The following is an 18196-nucleotide window of genomic DNA, read 5'->3' on the forward strand; positions in this document are numbered from 1 at the left end:
ACTAATACTCTACGAGAAAAAACATCATCTTTTAAGGCAGTGGACTATTGGTAATTGTCAAAGACTAGCCTTTACAGTTGGTGTATCTCAACATAATTATGCATAAAATAACTAACCTGTGAAAATTTGAGCTCAATCGGTCTTGAAAGCTGCGAGAAAATAATGAAAGAAGAAAACACCTAGTCACACGAAGTTGTGTGCGTTTATAGATGGTTGATTTCGAGACCTCGAGTTCTAAATCTGAGGTCTCAAAATCAAAGTCGTTGAAAATGACTTCTTTCTCGAAAACCATGGCACTTTCAGAGGGAGCTGTTTCTCACAATGTTTTTTACCATCAACCTCTACCCATTACTCGTCACCAAGAAAGGTTTTATGCTAATTATTTTGAGTAACTAAACTAATAGTGTCCACTGCCTTTAAAGCCATTATACACTTTCGGTACAGAAAAAAAAAGTCACAGATTGTCAAATAATTTACAGGGTTTACAGAAGGTAAAGGTGAAAGACTTCTCTTGAAATATTGTTCCATGAAATGCTTTACTTATTGAGAAAAGATTAAAACAATATCAATTCTCGATAGCGAGAATTACGGACTTATTTTAACCACATCATGACGTGGCGAAACGTGCGGAATCAAGGGTGGGTTTTCTCGTTATTTTCTCCCGACTCCGATGACCGATTGAGCCTAAATTTTCACAGGTTTATTTTATATATAAGTTGTGATACACGAAGTGTGGGACTTAGACAATACTGTTAACCGAAAGTTTATAATGGCTTTAAGAAATCTTGGACCGGGGGGGGGGGGGGGGGGGGCCTCAGTGGCGATCAAATGTGTGGCAAAGGGGGGGGGGTATGGCAAGTACCTTGTCTTTAATCGGTGTCTGTAGCGCGCCATGTGTCGCTTCATGTGATTATTACAGAGCAGAAAATACGGCTTGAAAAATAAAGCAAAAGTTGAGGCGGACACCACCAGCCACAACGCAAGCTTAAGGTTGTTTGAGCTGGTAACTAGCTTCTGCTAAGCAATGCTATTGTGCTTACGTATATAGGCTGTATTGGAAACTTCCGGTTTAGTTCAGACGATCAGAGCTGAGCACACTGATCAATTCGTCGAATTGAAACCAACGGTTCTTTTCAGAACCAACCTAACTCATTAGAGATAGTCATTACAAGGTGTTACCGCAAACCTTTCTATATCGACATTACTTCAAAGGGAAATATGATTCAATGGTGTACTTCTAACCAAGTTAGTTTTTGTCTGACATTGCCAATTAATTAAAGGCAGTGGACAATATTGGTAATATTCAAAATAGTTATCGGCATAAAACCTTACTTGGTAACGAGTAATGGGTAGAAGTTGATAGTATAAAACATTTGTGCGAAACGGGTCCCTCTGAAGTAATGTAGTTTTCGAGAAAGAAGTAATTTTCCAATTTGATTTCGAGACCTCAGATTTAGAATTTGAGGTCTCGAAATCAAGCATCTGAAAGCACACAACCTCGTGTGACAAGGGTGTTTTTTATTTCATTATTACCTCGCAACTTCGATGACCGATTGAGCTGCAAAATTCTCACTCAGGTTTGTTATTTTATGCATATGTTGAGATACAGTTAGTGAGAAGACTGGTCGCTAACTCGCAAAGGCTGTTTCGTGTATAGGGCTGCTTAAGGGGACGGTATCGTTCGGTAATCACTTGTAAAATTATGGCAGTTTAAACACTTTCGGTTAGAAGCCTAACAGCAGCTCTCGCTATAGCATTTTGAGAGAATTGTTTCACTTCGAAGTAAAGTGCACTATGCCCCCAAAACGTGAATCTATCATCACTGTCAGTAACGTTTCTGGACATTATCCGATTCGGATTTCTCAAAATTGTGACATAAAAACAACTTTATATATTCCTGAACAATTTTCTGTTCAGTAAAAAATATCCAGGGTACCAGGTAGGTACATACGTGGCAGGGCATTTGGGATGGTAACCTCATTGTGGTGAGCATATATTTGGTGAGCTAAGGTATTTTGCGTGCTTCTAGGCAGCTCTATGAAATTGGTTAAAAGGATGAAGTTCTTAAAGGCATGAAGTTCTAAAAGGCACTGGACACTATAAATATACTTGGTTTGCAGTAACACCATGTATGTACTATCTATACTTGCCAGGTGTATATAGAGTTTGTTTTTCAAGAACAGACAGTTCTCTAAGAACAAACTCTACATACACACATGGTGTTACCGCCGACCAAAACTGATATCCTCACCACGCAATGCCTCAAACACGCAATGGACACGTTTAGTAATATTGTCAATAAGCACAAAATAACAAACCCGTGGAGTTGGTTGGGGGGGGGGGGGGGGGGTGGGGGAGGCAAGTCAAAGGCAACTTGCATAACATATTATTCCACATCCTTCAAGCGATCATTCAAGAAAACAAATCAATCAATCAATCAAACTGACAGAAAGAAATAATGAGAAAATGTCGTCCATGTAAAATTAAATTCAGTTTTAATAGATTGTTAATTTGTTTTATAGTACACAAAATATAGTACAGAGCACTGCATGAATAGAAGTTAATAAGTACAGTAATATTTCAATCAAAAACATTAACACATATTTTTGTCAGCATCAGTAAATAGTGAATGCCATTAAATATCAATTTAAAAATGAACAACAGTAATATTATATCAATGTATGTTTGAATGTTACAAACACAGCTTGATTTTGTTTACATATTAAAGGAACACGTTGCCTTGGATCGGACGAGTTGGTCAAAACAAAAGCGTTTGTAACCGTTTTTTATATAATGCATATGGTTGGAAAGACGTTTTAAAAGTAGAATACAATGATCCACACAAGTTTGCCTCGAAATTGCATGGTTTTCCTTCTACTGTGCGAACCAACACGGTCGGCCATTTATGGGAGTCAAAATTTTGACCCCCATAAATGGCCGACGTGTTAGTCGACGAGGTAAAAGGAAAACCACGCAATTTTGAGGCATGTTTGTGTGGATCATTGTATTCTACTTTTACAACATCTTTCTACCCATATGCATTTTATGAAAAACGGTTACAAACGCTTTACAAAAACCAACTCGACCGATCCAAGGGAACGTGTTCCTTTAAGAAAGTTGAGCCTATTAGTTATGCAATGTGCTTACGTCATGGCTGTTGGAGCTCCCGGTGTCGCTGGGTTTTTATAGTATTTTCTCTGTTTATTATTTTTGTTTTTCATGTGGTTTAAGCTGTCTTGTATCTTTGGCTAGAAATCTGTTGACGACATAGGAATTCGGACTTAATTCATTCCGTGTGCTTTCGGAAAATTTACACCGGCAAGTCTTGTTCACATAATATTATGGATTACTACATTTTAATTTACAAATTGATTATACAAATTATGGGCAAATTGCAGACTGATTCAGTTGCCCTAAGCAATTCAATTGGCTTTCTGAATTGTCTTTGGACCTTCTGCAACGACGTCATCAAAGTGCCATCTTATACATGCAAAGCGACGATGAAATTGTAACAATTAGGAAAACGCACACCCGTATACGCACAGCGTACAGGATGGGCCAATGAGCAGCCTTCTTTTGACTTCTAGCCAATTAGGGTGCCCTTACTCAAATGACGTCATAATTATGCATAAGGTTTATTGTTTACGCTGTAAAAATGCACCATTAACAGTCGTCAAACCAACTTAGTGCATATATTATATATACCAACGCCTTATGTAAACATCATCGAAACATGAACAAGCAGGGCCCAATTTCATAGAGCTGCAAGCACAAAAATTTGCTTAACATGAAATTTCTTCCTTGATAAAAACAGGATTAACAACCAAATTTCAATTTGTTGCATTTTCCATGTTACTGGTATTCAGCTGTTGTTTGCTTATCCTGAAAATCACGTAAATATTTCGTTGGTAATCCTGTTTTTATCAAGGAAGAAATTTCATGCTAAGCACATTTTTGTGCTTAGAAGCTCTATGAAATTGGGCCCAGTTCAGAGTTAAAAGTATTATACAGGTCTGGTAATGAATTGTGTAAATTTTTTTCGAAAGCTATACTGATTATGAGGTTCATACTGTAACAATATTTTTAGGTGAAATACTTCCCTCTGAATTTGAGTCAAACTCTGAATATCTAAACAACAAAAAAGCAACGGCTCGGTTGTTTCAGCCAAAGTTAAAGACACTGGACACTATTGGTAATTGTCAAAGACCAGTCTTCCCATTTGCTTTCAGATGCTTGATTTCGAGACCTCAAATTCTAAAACTGAGGTCTCGAAATCAAATTCGTGGAAAATTACTTCTTTCTCGAAAACTACTCCACTTCAGAGGGAGCCGTTTCTCACAATGTTTAATACTACCAACCTCTTCCCATTACTCTTTACCAAGTAAGGTTTTTGTGCTAACAATTATTTTGAGTAATCACCAATAGACTATATTAGTGTCCACTGCCTTTAAGGACATTGCATTAATTTGATGCTGAAAATTGTGCAATGTTTTTCACTATTTTCTTCTGACTCACACAACTAGTGAAGCCCAAATTTGAACAGGTTTCTTGTTTAATGTATTGGTTGATCACACAAAACATGATACTAGACTTAGTCTAGCCTTTAATCAAGGCGCACGCGGCGGCGGCACCCCCAGATATCTCGCACGAAAAAAGACCAGCGCGAGCGGCGGCTCCTCCGCCGCTCGCGCCGGTCTTTTTTCGTGTGTGATATTGAGGGGCGTGCTTGACATGTGGGGGTGCTGCGTGCGCCTTGACTAAAGGCTAGACTCAGTCAGATCTATTAATCATGCACAAACTTTACAAGCACTGGACACCTTCGGTAATTGTCAGACCAGTCTTCTCACTTGGTGTATCCCAACATATGCATAAAATAAACAATCTGTGAAAATTTTAGCTCAATTAGTCATGGAAGTTGAAAGAGAATATTGATAGAAATAATGGCTAAAATATGGCATCGGGCCTGAAGTATTTTATTGTTTGAGTGAGAAGTATCCTCTTTCTCAAAACTAAGTTACTTCAGAGGGAGCCGTTTCTCACAATGTTGTTTACTATCAAAAGCTCTATATTGCACATTACCAAAAATGTTTTTATGCTAACAATAAATGTTTTATGCTAACAATAATTGTTTTGACCGATTCCATTGCCTTTAACATTATTGTTTTAAAGTATTGTCACATAGTGAACAACTTCACAGCATGCAGTGTGTCCAAATGCTTTCAGATCAAAACGGGTTGATCAGAATAATTGTTTTTGAAAGCAACAAATTACGCATTGCAACTATACAGTTAAAAAATCTTAAAGATTAGGAATATAATCATGTTTTTATAGTCAAAGGTTTCAAAAAAGAAAAACATCGTACAAATACAGAGGGCTTCCATAATAGCTAAACTTTAAAGTAAAACATATTCAACTTTACTTATAAGTTATTTTGTCATTAAAACGCAGACACAAGTTTTGAAAAACGGCTTCTGACATTCAAATGTGTAACAGCAATAAAACAAAAAATTAACTATGGTACAGTAGGCCTACTTTTTACTAAAATAACGGACAGCATTGAATAAAAAATGCAGTACTAATTGATTCCGAGTACACCGTAGTACACTGCTTAACTTCTCATTGCTTTTGTCACCCTTTAATACATAATTATCAATAATGGTGCGTATTGTTTCATTTTAAATTCCTAGATTGTTTTGGTAATTACCATTTTTGTTTGTTTTAAAAAGACCATGGTAAAATTCAGTTTTCTTTTTAAATAGGGGCTTAAATATTACACATACACAATATTTATTGTTTTCCCCATGAAATTATCACATCGCGCGTAATGGTTGGTCAATCAAGAAAACATCGCGCCTTTTTATTTGGTGGTTTTACATATCATTGTTCAGGGCCCAATTGCATGGAGCTGCTTTAAAGTTAGCAAATTTTCGTGCTTAATGTAGCAGAAACAAATTGCTAATGTGTAAACGTATTTAACATGTAAGCAAAAAGATTAGGCTGCCATTTTGCTTGTTCACCATGGATTTGCATTGTGACGTCATTCATTTTCGTGCAGTAAGCATGCCCGGAAGGTTAGCTTGCCTTTTCGTGTGCTTACGGTTATAGCAGCGCAATGAAATGTAAATCGCGCAGGGGAGAACATAATCGGGTGTTCAGCAACTCTATGAAAATGAGCCATGTATGATAGAGATCAATTGATGTAACGTTCGTCGCGTTTGTGAACAACTCTGGGTGTTTGCCAGCCAATGTGCGCATGCGTAAATGTAGTTAGCATCAGGGTGCGTTCGATTAGCTATCCCGGGTCGACCACGCGGAGCTCATTATTGGGTGAGCCCCCTGACAAGAACTCGCCCTCTCTTGGTGATGTTCATGCATTTCGCCAGCCCCAAGTGACCCGTTCCACAACAAGGGTACTTGGGGCTGACGTGGATGAGCCCCTGGAGTGACGCCAAAGCTATTCGAACGCACCGGGGGCAGACCGGGGTCGACCCTGGAAGGCTAATCGAACGCACCCGTTATTCGTGAAAGGGGAATTCCCAACTTCCCACTTCATCCTTTCTCCCTCTCTCTCGTTCTCTCGTTCTACACATCATTCCCATCATCGTTTCATTAATGGGATCGTTTAAGCTCACTAAAAATGTGTCAAATTGCTTGGTAGCCCTACTACTCTCGCCTCAGTTTATGACCTAAAATTTCGAAACCACGGCTTCGGCTTTGGGTTTGGCGTCCGGGCTCCGTTCTTCCTGTCTGAAGCCCTGAGCACGTATACGCAAAGCACGCGCAATAATTATTGTCAAAACAAGCGCGGGGCCAAGCTAGCCTGAGCCGAATCTGGAGCCGAAGTCGTGGTTTTGGAACGGGCCATGTAAAGCCAACACCCGGTCCTTATCCGATCCCTGCGGGTAAGGACTAGGGACCAGTCTACCTTCTTTGGCCTCTAGGAGGGCGCCTTTACTCAAATGAGTTCATGGTGCATAGGTACATCTGATAAACTGCCAAAACTCCAATATGTTTACCGTTCTTTTTGGCCTGTCCATAACCTCACACACAATCCCCGATATCACAAACACGTGTGTTCGTTGCCGTTTTTGGATTTTTGTTTCTCCATTACAAAAAAATGTAACTAAATCAAGACAAAAACTACCCACTTTCTGATGAGAATTTCAGTTCCTGGTTTGAAAACAAAACTCTAAAGCCAATCATTATAGTGAACCTTGACTCACTACAATACAATCCAAGTTTATCTTTCTGTCTCACTTTGTCTTTTCCCATTCCAGTCACATTCTCCGCACTACTCCAATCTCAGGAACTTCCAACACCTGGGCCCAATTTCATAGAGTTGCTTAAGCATAACAAAAATTGCTTAGCACAACAATCGTGCTTACCAAATATAGGGTTCTGCTTAAGCAGCTCTATGAAATTGGGTGGGGCCCTGTTCAGCAATCCCTCCCCATACTACACACCTCCATTATTGACGCAGTCAACCGAGCACCTTGTATAATCATCATTTGACTAAGGAGAGTTTAGCATCGATTATTGTTATTAAAAGGGGTGGTTTTATTTGCGCTTAAATTGAAATCATGCTCTGTCAAATCAAAATAATGTGACTTCAATGTTAAGGGGGGGGGGGGGGGGCGAACGGTATAGACATCGACGTCAAGGCACATAATTTGTATACAAACACACACACGTGACCATTCCTTATACAACAAGTCAGAATCATATAATTCTGCTTGCTTTCTGGGCCCAATTTCATGGCTCTGCTTACCGTATTAAAGCACAGCATCGGCGCTTACGGAAGCAAGGAATTATGTGCTTGCGGCAAGCGTATTTCACGGGTAAGCTGCGTATTTTGGCGCTTGCACGTAAGCGGGGAATCGTGATCGTAAGCGCAGAATTCGGTGGTAAGCAGAGCCATGAAATTGGGCCCCTGTCTTGCATTCTCAGTTTATACACACTTTTCGTACACAGCCTTTCTCTATACTACCAGTGTCATTCCCTCTATTTATATTGAAATGCACTGGACACATTTGGTAATTGTCAAAGACCCGTATTCTCATTTGGTGTATCCCAACATAATCTAGCATAAAATAACAAATCTGTGAAAATTGTGGCTCAATATTGGTCATCGAATTTGCAAGAGAAACTAATGAAAGAAAAAATAACACACTTGTGGCATTGTACTTTGTGTGCTTTCAGATGCTTAATAAAATGCTTCAGCTGAAGTATTTTGTTGTTTGAGTGAGAAATTACCTCTTTCTCAAAAACTCTGTCTGTTACTTTATCAGAGGGAGCCGTGTCTCACAATGTTATATTCTTTCAACAGCTCTTCATTGCTGGTTACCAAGTACGTTTTTATGCTTACAATTTATTGAGTAATCAATAGTGTCCAGTGCCTTTAAGTTACTACAGCGACGTTGGGTTTAATTGCCACTAGCTGTGTGTATCCAAATGGTGAGCAAGTGAAACAACGGTGTTCTAGGATTCGCCATTTTGCTTCAAGTTAGTTTCTTTGGTAAACAGAGAATATTTAACTTGCGAAGAAAAACATGGAAAGCAATGTAATAGTTAAAAAGCAGGACAGTTCTTTTCGAACTGAGAAGTCTCCCGAACCCCCCGAACATCTACTCCGCGGTAGTAGAATAAAGCAAGACAGTTCTCTAAGAACAAACTACCTGGTAAGTAGATACACACATGGTGTTCCCGCAAACATACATTGATACCTCACCATGCAATGCTCAAATCCTATAATCTAACAATTATTGATACTTGATTGTCAACAAGGTTTTAGACAAATTGCATCCAATGCATTGAGTAACATGAAACCACAATGGCCGAACCTGGGTCCGAACGGGCGGCTATGGCTGTTGCTATGAGCAGTGCTAGCCACAGCCATAGCCGCTGTTGCTAAGAGCAACTCTAGCCACAACCATATACGCAACCGGGGTGGCAACCATGGCTCCTGAAGACGAACAGAGTATACTGTTCGAAACGTCGAGACCAAAACAGCTCTTTTCAGAACCACCACTCCTTCAAAAGAGATTTTACTCATGGTTGTATACCCGCAAGTTTACTGTTCATATTTATATTAATAGTTACTCTTAAGGCTGCTTTAATTGGAATGACCTGATGTTATTTTGATAGTAAGTAAAGCTTTGCATGGTGTGGAGAAATAAGAAAAAATCTATGTGAACTTGCAGGTATAACCATGTGCAAATCTCTTAGGGTGAGTGTTGGCTGTAAAAAGAGCCGGTTTTGGTATCGACGTTTCGAACAGTATACTCTGCTCGTCTTCAGTGTTATTCTTTTTAACTTGTCCACCGTGTCGCAAGATCAGGACCAATGTAAACGCAGCTCTAATTATTGAGCACTATTCGGTCTATTAAACAAATATTTCTTTTGTGTATTTCATACTTTTATAAATATATGATAATTAATGAGGGATGCACCGATATGTTTTGCGCATGCGGGGCACACCCCTGTTTTTATAAAAACACTTAGATTTTACTTAATAATACCGAAGTCTTGTTGTATAGCGCACGTATCTATACCAACAAGGTACTCAAGGCGCTTAGTTCATACTAAGTATTATAAGTAAAACAAAAATTAATATTCTTTATCCCGATGCAAATCTGTTAAACCCCCCTACGTCTCCATACCGTCCCTCAGTACACAGAAGTTGTGTTTCTTATCATTGTCAACAAACAAGGCACACACATGATTGCGTCATCATCGTCATCAATCGTGCACATTTTGGTCATACATTATGGGGGATGGATTTTTTAACACAATTAAAACATTGTTACCGATGTAGAACAAATCACTTTAAAAAATGTCTCTGCACCCCAAACGATGTTCTTTTTAGACAAAAAAAAACACACGAAAAAGATGGCTCAAAATATGCCTTTCAGTGAGCATTCCACGCGTCAAACGTTACAGAGAAATAGAATTGTGTGACACGAAAATCGTTTTTTTTAATAGATCCCTTTGTATACCTTTTCAATGGCCGCCATCTTTGATGAAACGTCGTGCATGCATGAAAGGCTACAACCCTTTTTGAAACCAAATCCAGTCGTTTCTAAAAGGGCATATCATTGGCTTAGAGTTTTACACACCGTGATGGCCGTGATGGCGGTCTCCAAAGATGGCGGTCAATTACGTCATCTTGTTATATCGAGGTCTGAAATGCTATAGACCTTTCTTTTGTTGATCAACAAACCGCCTTGGTTGGCATGGTCGGCCGAATGTTAGTAAAACACTAAATCGTAAAAACAAATGTTTAAACAATATTCAACATTTTCTGCTAACTTTCAGTTAAATAAAATACCTCTCATAATTAGTTGTTTTGTTTTAAACAAAATCGACAAATTTGGTTACATTATCACAAAAAATAGCAATCTTTTCTTGATTTGCACTTATGGCTTTCCATAGTTGTCCAATCTGGGTTGGCAAAAGCTCGGGCTGTGACGTTGCAAAAGAAAGGTCTATAAACAATCAGTCCGCCGTCCATTTAACATTGACAAATTACATTTAATATGCACAGCTGTGCGCACAGAGTCATTTTTTTAATTTTTTTAATTTTTTTAAATTTTTTTTTATGTTAAGGTTTGTTAGATTTTTTTTAAAGATAATTGGCAATCGGAATCGTAGCCCACATTGATTTTGCTTTCAAAAATAAAATTAAATATAATCACAGAAAAATAAAAGTTGTATCTTATCGAATTCAAAATTGCAAATCAGCCTCAGTGCTAATGGATGGCTTTTGACAACGAACTTCATTTTCTTTTCTTCAATCAAACCCAAGCACCCTTACGCACATTAACAAGCTGTTTGGACACGAACAAAAATATCATGGAAAAAAAAAAAGATGGATCACTTTTTCGAGAACATATCCAACGCCCGTTTAAATTCCAAGGAATTCATCCGCACACTTCTCTTGCCAGGTGCAGCAAACGGCCTCAGATACTCTGCATCTCTCATGGTCTCGTAAAAGGTGTTTGGTGCGACCCTTGTGTTCGTCAGGAACTCCCCGTTTCGCTTGGCCACCAATTCGGTCCTCGCTTGCTGCTGCCGATCGTAGGCGCGAATTTCCCGCAACATGTCGTCTTTGTCCACAGGGTAGGCTAAGAATTCGTCACTTCGTCTGAGTGCCTCGCGAATTTCTTGAAGTTTCTCGTACACACGGAGTTGACGTACCATATCGTCTAAAGGATCAACGACGGGCTCACTGTCAAGTAGCCGGCTGTCGGGCTCCTGCTCCTGCGGATAGAACGCGCGATTCTCACGGGCATCATACTCCCATCGACCCGCTGCTGGCTCGGCTGGGACGGGCGCATTTCGCGGTTCCATTCTCGAACCCATAATGCGTTTGGATATGTGACTATGCGGGCATATGCCCAATGTTTCGTAATCTCCGGTAAGAACATTTTCTATATGATTCATAGCGTAAAGGTTCCGATGATTATTTTCAGCATCAGTCGAGTAAGTTATGATGTGTCTGTTGGGTGCCTCTGTAGGACGGAGTCTCGTCTCTAGGTGTTCTTGTGTCCAGTGACCGACATCAACAAGCTGTATCGGAATAACACGAGTAAATGAATTAAACACAATTTTCGGTTATATCATTATTTTGGATAATGCAGCCTTCTGTTACTGCTAACTTGAACAGGAACAAAATGGCAGCTACTATAACCCCCCCCCACGTTCCCGTCACCTTGTGTCCAAGTGATCAGTACATAGGTCGGACAATCCGGCATAACAAAGTATCTGAATTTTAAATTAGGTAACCCTTTTTGAAATAGCCTCCCAGCCCCCGTGTACTGTTATGGTATCTTGCATACGCGTACATTTGATATAGCTTTAATTATAGTAGGGCCTAGTCAAAAGCGGAGATTTTAGGCCGGGTCACACTGCAGCGATAACGAAAACGACAACGATCACAACGCAAAGATAATGCATTCTATTGGTTGAATTGCTCCACGCAGAATACGCGCAGGCTCATTTTAACCAATAGAATGTGTTCTCTTTGCGTCGTGGTCGTTTACGTTTTCGTTATCGCTGCAGTGTGACACGGCCTTAAAACATGTGTACTGCACTAATCTAAAAATTAAAGAAACCTGGGCACGATTTCACAAAGTAGATTCATCTTATGATGCAGTTTTCATTACAGTGTTTTATTTTTATTTTGGCATCACAATTTGCTTAGCAGTTCAGATTTGGTATACATCTTGAGATTGATTTTATGTCTGAAACGGCGACTTCGGCTACAGGCTACAGGCTACGGCTAGGTCAGCGCGTCTGTCGGTGTTGAAGAATAGGCAAAAGTAGCCGTAGCTGCAGCCGAAGTCTCCGTTTCGGGCACGGCCATCGAGCAGACTTCTATCTATAAACACCACTTACCGCTCGTCCAATCCTATGGCGAAGATCTATGAGCGAACTATAAATATTAACGTTTGATTGCTCACTTTCATGGAGTTCCATAGCTAGCAGGGCTGAGATGGATTTGTTTAAATTGTGGAAGATACTTTCGTATATGCTTGAAAAATTCTAGAAATAAAACAAAAACACAAGGAAATTTTACTTTAATCTGGTTATGGTTATAGTAATGTTAAAAAGAAAAGAAAAAAGGCATATGGGTCTGACGGGTACAGCAGAATATATGAATTTGTTTTGCATGAATTTGCATTAATGTCCCATACATACCCATATGTTTGTGTATTACGACTGCTGTTCGTAGTGTGAGACGCACATGATCACAGTTTACAGTGCACCACAAAGGGTTACATTAACACATTTGCATCAATGAATACATTTGCATTAATTAATACATTTGCATAAATGCATAAGATCTAAATTTTAAGTCACACAGAGCTCATTTTGTGGCTTATAAATTATGCAGACAACAAGATAATTAAAATCTACCACCAACTTAGTCGCCATGGGTCCACTTGAATCATCTATCTTACAATATATTCGAAACACGTTAGACAGATTTGTTGTCAAGAAACATTTTCTAGCTTTCTTGATGTGTTATGGCACAATTGGAGTTCCGTCTAACATACTTCTATGCCAATTTCATACACGTACTGAGAAAAAAATATCTTCTAACTTTCCCTTGTAATTTAGTACATGATATTTTGGGAAAAGTTGCATCCCCTTGATCTTTCTCTTTAACCATTTGCCAAGGTTGTACCCAAAACTTGGGTGTGATCTCTTGTTGTACAGCAGTTACAGCTTAAATCTCAAACTTCTACAGGTTTATCAGTTTATAAACATGATGGATTACATAGAGTGCTCACTGCCAGCAATGGTTCCTGTTAGCAAAAAACAATTATGTAATGTTTCTTTAAAAATAAATAAAAAATCTTACTTGACAACAGCCGGAATCCGGTCCCTTAGTATAATCATTTTTAAAGGGTGAGAGTTCCCTATCGAAGACTAAAGGGGACTCGCTTGAAGTATTCTGTGGTAAAAAAAGAAAGCGGGTAGACAAAAAAAATGTTTGAGATTGAAATAACGGACAAACAAGGTGTGTAAATCTACGTTGTGTGTGTTCATAGACGATGTGACCTGTGACATCACATGTTTACAAAAGAGCCACCAAGACTTCCTGCAGGCACGATTTGTACACAGCCTAATGGAAGAAATCATAAAATCTTATAATTTATAGAGATTGCACTGTCCAATTTGTATCAACTTTTGTCCAGCTTTTACTTTCATAACTCTTGGATTTATGTAGAAATTAAGACACAAAATGTAAACTTTCCCGTGTGACTTGCGCAGTTTCTTGCCTGCCAGAATACCCAAAGAATGCACAAGGTCACACTTACTTATTGTAAACACAGTTCACACTGTCCATAGAATCGATTCCACGAAGGGTTAGGACAATAGTCTTAAAGGAACACTTTGCCTTGGATCGGTCGAGTTGGTCTTTGAAAAGCGTGTGTAACCGTTTGTTATATAATGCATGGTTTGATAGATAATTTAAAAGTAGAGTATAATGATCCACACAAGTATCACTCAAAATTGCGTGGTTTTCCTTTTTTCTCGTCGACTAACACGGTCGGCCATTTATGGGAGTCAAATTTGTGACTCCCATAAATGGCCGACCGTGTTAGTTCGCTAGATAAAAGGAAAACCAGTTAATTTCGAGGCAAACTTGTGTGGATCATTGTATTCTACTTTTAAAACATCTTTCTAACCGTAAGACCAAATCGACCGATCCAAGGCAACGTGTTCCTTTAACTTGACTATTTACAGGATAGTAAAAACTTAAAGTCAACTGGAAGTGGTATTTTGTCAAAATAAAGCTTTTATCTCTAAAATTTGTGTTTTGATGAGTGGAATATGAATAAACAAAAAACTAAGGTTCTAAAAAATTAGTTTCCATTTTATTTACAAATTTAAACGTAGGCCCGATCCGAGAGGGCGCTGTTTGTGACGTCAATCGAAGCGCGAAATTTGAAAAGAAAATGTGTAGTCAGGCCCCGTGCACTACGTTTGGGCACCTGATCGGTATGATGCCTACGTACAGAACAACGGTAACGGAGCAGACTGCACGCACTGTACGGCTGCTGTGCAGATGGTCCACTCGGATTACACAGCACGGTGGATCGCTTGCAGTGCCAACACAAGAGTTGAAACAATACCCGATTTTTTTCACGTTAGGCAAATGCTCCTAAAGAAACAACACGTCTTTCAGGTACCTTCTTCGACTTCCCACTAGCTGGAAAAATTGTTGGAATGGCGTCATGTTTTAAAAAAGAACTTTTCTTTTTATATCAAAATTTGTGGTGGTGTATTTCGGATTCTCGAAGCACGACGGCTCGAAGTGTTTGCCGCACAGCGCTGGAAAAGACGTCGGACCGAATCACTTTGCAAACTGACCCCATCTTTAGTTGTTTTGCTGCATCCAGCAGAAATACACCAGGTCGACATTGCCGGAAAATGCAAGATTTTTTTCTTTTCTTTTTCGTTACGTACAAACTCACGACTAGGACTTGCATGTGCTTGCACGTACGTGTGTTCGATGTGCGATCGAGGCAAAGTCTGCCTCGATTGACGTCACAAAAGGGGTAGACGGAGTCACCCCCAAAACAACTTTATCTATTTTTTAAACATATAAATCGTTACAAACAATAACTCAAAAAATTATGTTAATGTTCATAAACTTATACTCTAATGTTTGATGAAAACAATTATATTTCCAGGTGACTTTAAGGCTAGTCCTTAAAGTTTGGACGAGTAACTCGTGCTAATATTAATAACCCGAGAAATAGTCTTAACTCTTTGTGAAACCCACCCCTGCCGTCGATTTTACCAAACTCTTCCTAACAAGGACTAATATGAGGACGAGTTAAATTCCGTATCAAAAGACGTTAGGATGCATTGAAACCATCCTAAGTTAGGACGAGTTACTCGAGCTAGGATTACTCCCAGCGTTTCGTAAAATCGGCTGTTAATTGTTGGTGTATCCCAACGTATGCATAACATAACAAATCTGTGACACGTAGACTCAGCTGGTCATCGAGTTATTTCAGTTTCAAAAGAAAGTTTGCACCCTTGCTGCCGAAAATGTGTGTGCTTTCGGATGCCTAAAAAAGACCTCAAGCCTGGTTACCCTTTTCTCAAAGACTATGATATTTCGAAGGGAGCCGTTTCTCACAATGTTTTATACTATCAACAGCTCTCCATTGCTCGTCACCAAGTAAGTTGTTAAGCTAACATTTTTCTTGAGTAATTACCAATAGTGTCCAGTGCCTTTAAAAACCCCGTTATTCTGGACGAATGTCTTAAAGGAACTGGACACAATGTGTTATTACCTAAAATAATTGTCACCATAAAAACTTACTTGGTAACGAGCAATGGAGAGCTGTTGATATAGTATTGTTTCTCACACATTGTGAGAAACGGCTCTATTAAACGATGGTTCACCAAGGTTATAACGACGAAACAAGGGACGCCATGTTACCTGCTCTTTGATAAATCACCCCGGGGAACAAGGTTGTGCGCCAACATGCACAAATGCTATCCGAAAACAACCGGTTATAAACAGCTCCAGCTGGTCCATACCAACCGGAAACACCCCCACGTAACGCGCTCTCCGCCAATAGGAATATGGAAATTGTCTGGGGTATTAATAATGAATGTTGTATTATTAACTACTTACATTTCTGATTTCTTTGGCAAGTTTAGAAACCAGGACCAACACGGTGTGAAAAACGTCTGAGTCCTCAGCTACATTTATATCCCTTTCACACCCAACGTTAGTTGCATACACTGTCCTGCTGATGAAGACAATTAGCATCGCTATAAAAAAGGAACAAAAGTGGAATCTCATAATAAACATCGAAATGCAGATAGAGTGACAGATTCCCTAATGACAGTAGGAAGATTGTTTCAAATCTGCTTTGGTCATTTCCTATTACAATCGACTCAATTTTACACACTTTGTTATAAGTAAGGGGGGGGGGGGTAATGAAAGGAAAGTTGTGGTGTCGTCGCCATTAGTAATTGACTCAACAATAACCACACCTGCGATCTGTTGTTCGTACACAACATGAGCAAAGCGTTCCGATTGGTAAAGTTGCTAAGCCATGATATGTCATTATATTGGTCATTATTTTATAGGCACATGACAGTTTGAAAATACTCAAAATAGTTGTTGACATAAAAACTTACTTCTGGTAACTGATGGATAGCTGTTGATAATATACGACATTGTGAGAAACGGCTCCCTCTAAAGTAATATAGTTTTTGAGAAGACGGTAATTTATCATAAGAGTATTAAAAGCCTGAAAAGTTTCATCTGAAAGCACAACAAGGGTGTTCTTTGTTTAATTATAATTCTCTTACAGCTTCGATGACCAATTGAGTAAAAAAAAAATCACAGAGTTGTTACTTTATGCATATGTTGGGATACAACAAGTGAGAATGTTTGTCTTTGACAATTTACCAAAGGTGTCCAGCCGTCGATTTCACCAAACTCTTCCTAACTTAGGATTAATCTTCCGTATCCAAATACGTAGGAAGCATTGAATCCATCCTAAGTTATGGACGGGTTACTCGTCCTAACTCCAGATAGGATTAATCCTAGCCTTTTGTGAAATCGGCTGCAGTGCCCTTAAGCCAGCTGATCGAGACCGAGTCAGTACAAAACGGAAAAAAGAGAACATAAACAATCTCTTCAGGGGATCACTCTTAAGACTAATGTGCACCACAAGGAAAGTTGTGTACATTGGATGATGTTAAATTGTCAAAGACTAGTCTTCTCACTTGGTGTATCACAACATATACATAAAATAACAAACTTGTGAAAATTTGAGCGCAATCGGTTGTCAAGGTTGCGAGATAATAATGAAAGAAAAACACCCTTGTCACACGAAGTTGTGTGCTTTCAGATGCTTGATTTTGAGACCTCAAATTCTAAATCTGAGGTCTCGAAATCAAATTCGTGGAAATTACTTCTTTCTCGAAAACTACGTTACTTCAGAGGGAGCCGTTTCTCACAATGTTTTTACTATCAACTGCTCCCCATTAGTCGTTACCAAGTATAGGTTTTATGCTATTAATTATTTTGATTAATATTACCAATAGTGTCCACTGCCTTTAAGTACAGGGACAAAGGAAAGAACAAAAGATGTCTTCATAATTCAGGGATGTAAGAACTAGAATGTATGCTTACGGGAGTGCCCTTGTGGGACCTTTACACAATAGAACAACGGATCCCACAAGGGAACTCTTTGTTCAAATAGGACCCTACAACAGAATGCTCTAGAAAAGTTTGTTTTTTTAGAACAACTAAAGCAGGACCCCCTCACTGGATCGATGTGGGGGGTGGGGGGGGGGTTGTATAATATAGGTCCCCTGTTGTATGTATTATACCCGCCTTGTTGGCAGTACGGGACTTTCCCACTGTTGATTTTTCCCCTGTCTATGATTAGAACAAAGACAAACTTGGGATGCGTGTAAAGTACCCGTGAGTACCAATAAAATGGACCAAAGGGGAAAAACAGGGGCCCACAAAAACACAGTTTAGACCTTGGACTCTTTGTCTTTAGTCCCGGTTGTTCGTGATATGTGTCTAAGCTTCTGTCCCTCGTCGTATCGCATGCGTTTATGATTAATATTTTATGTTCCGTCGTCTGTTTGTTCCTGTTACATGCTGGCGATTCTCACAAACACACACACATCAGCGTAT

The 18196-nt window shown here is 39.2% G+C and overlaps 1 protein-coding gene across 1 annotated transcript in view; it reads right to left on the reverse strand.

Moving 5' to 3' along the window:
* Positions 1 to 2552: 2552 nt before the first annotated feature.
* LOC139938817 (uncharacterized) overlaps positions 2553 to 18196 on the reverse strand; it is a 39005-nt gene continuing 23361 nt past the window's right edge. The window contains exons 2-5 of the mRNA XM_071934451.1: positions 16166 to 16305; positions 13367 to 13459; positions 12397 to 12543; positions 2553 to 11568 (exon numbers count right to left, since the gene is read on the reverse strand). Coding sequence (XP_071790552.1) covers positions 10873 to 11568; positions 12397 to 12543; positions 13367 to 13459; positions 16166 to 16305 — 1076 coding nt within the window. The 3' untranslated portion in view covers positions 2553 to 10872. The remainder of the gene's footprint in view (positions 11569 to 12396; positions 12544 to 13366; positions 13460 to 16165; positions 16306 to 18196) is intronic.

The sequence above is a fragment of the Asterias amurensis genome, chromosome 6 (genome assembly GCF_032118995.1).
Source record: "Asterias amurensis chromosome 6, ASM3211899v1".
NCBI lineage: Eukaryota > Metazoa > Echinodermata > Asteroidea > Forcipulatida > Asteriidae > Asterias > Asterias amurensis.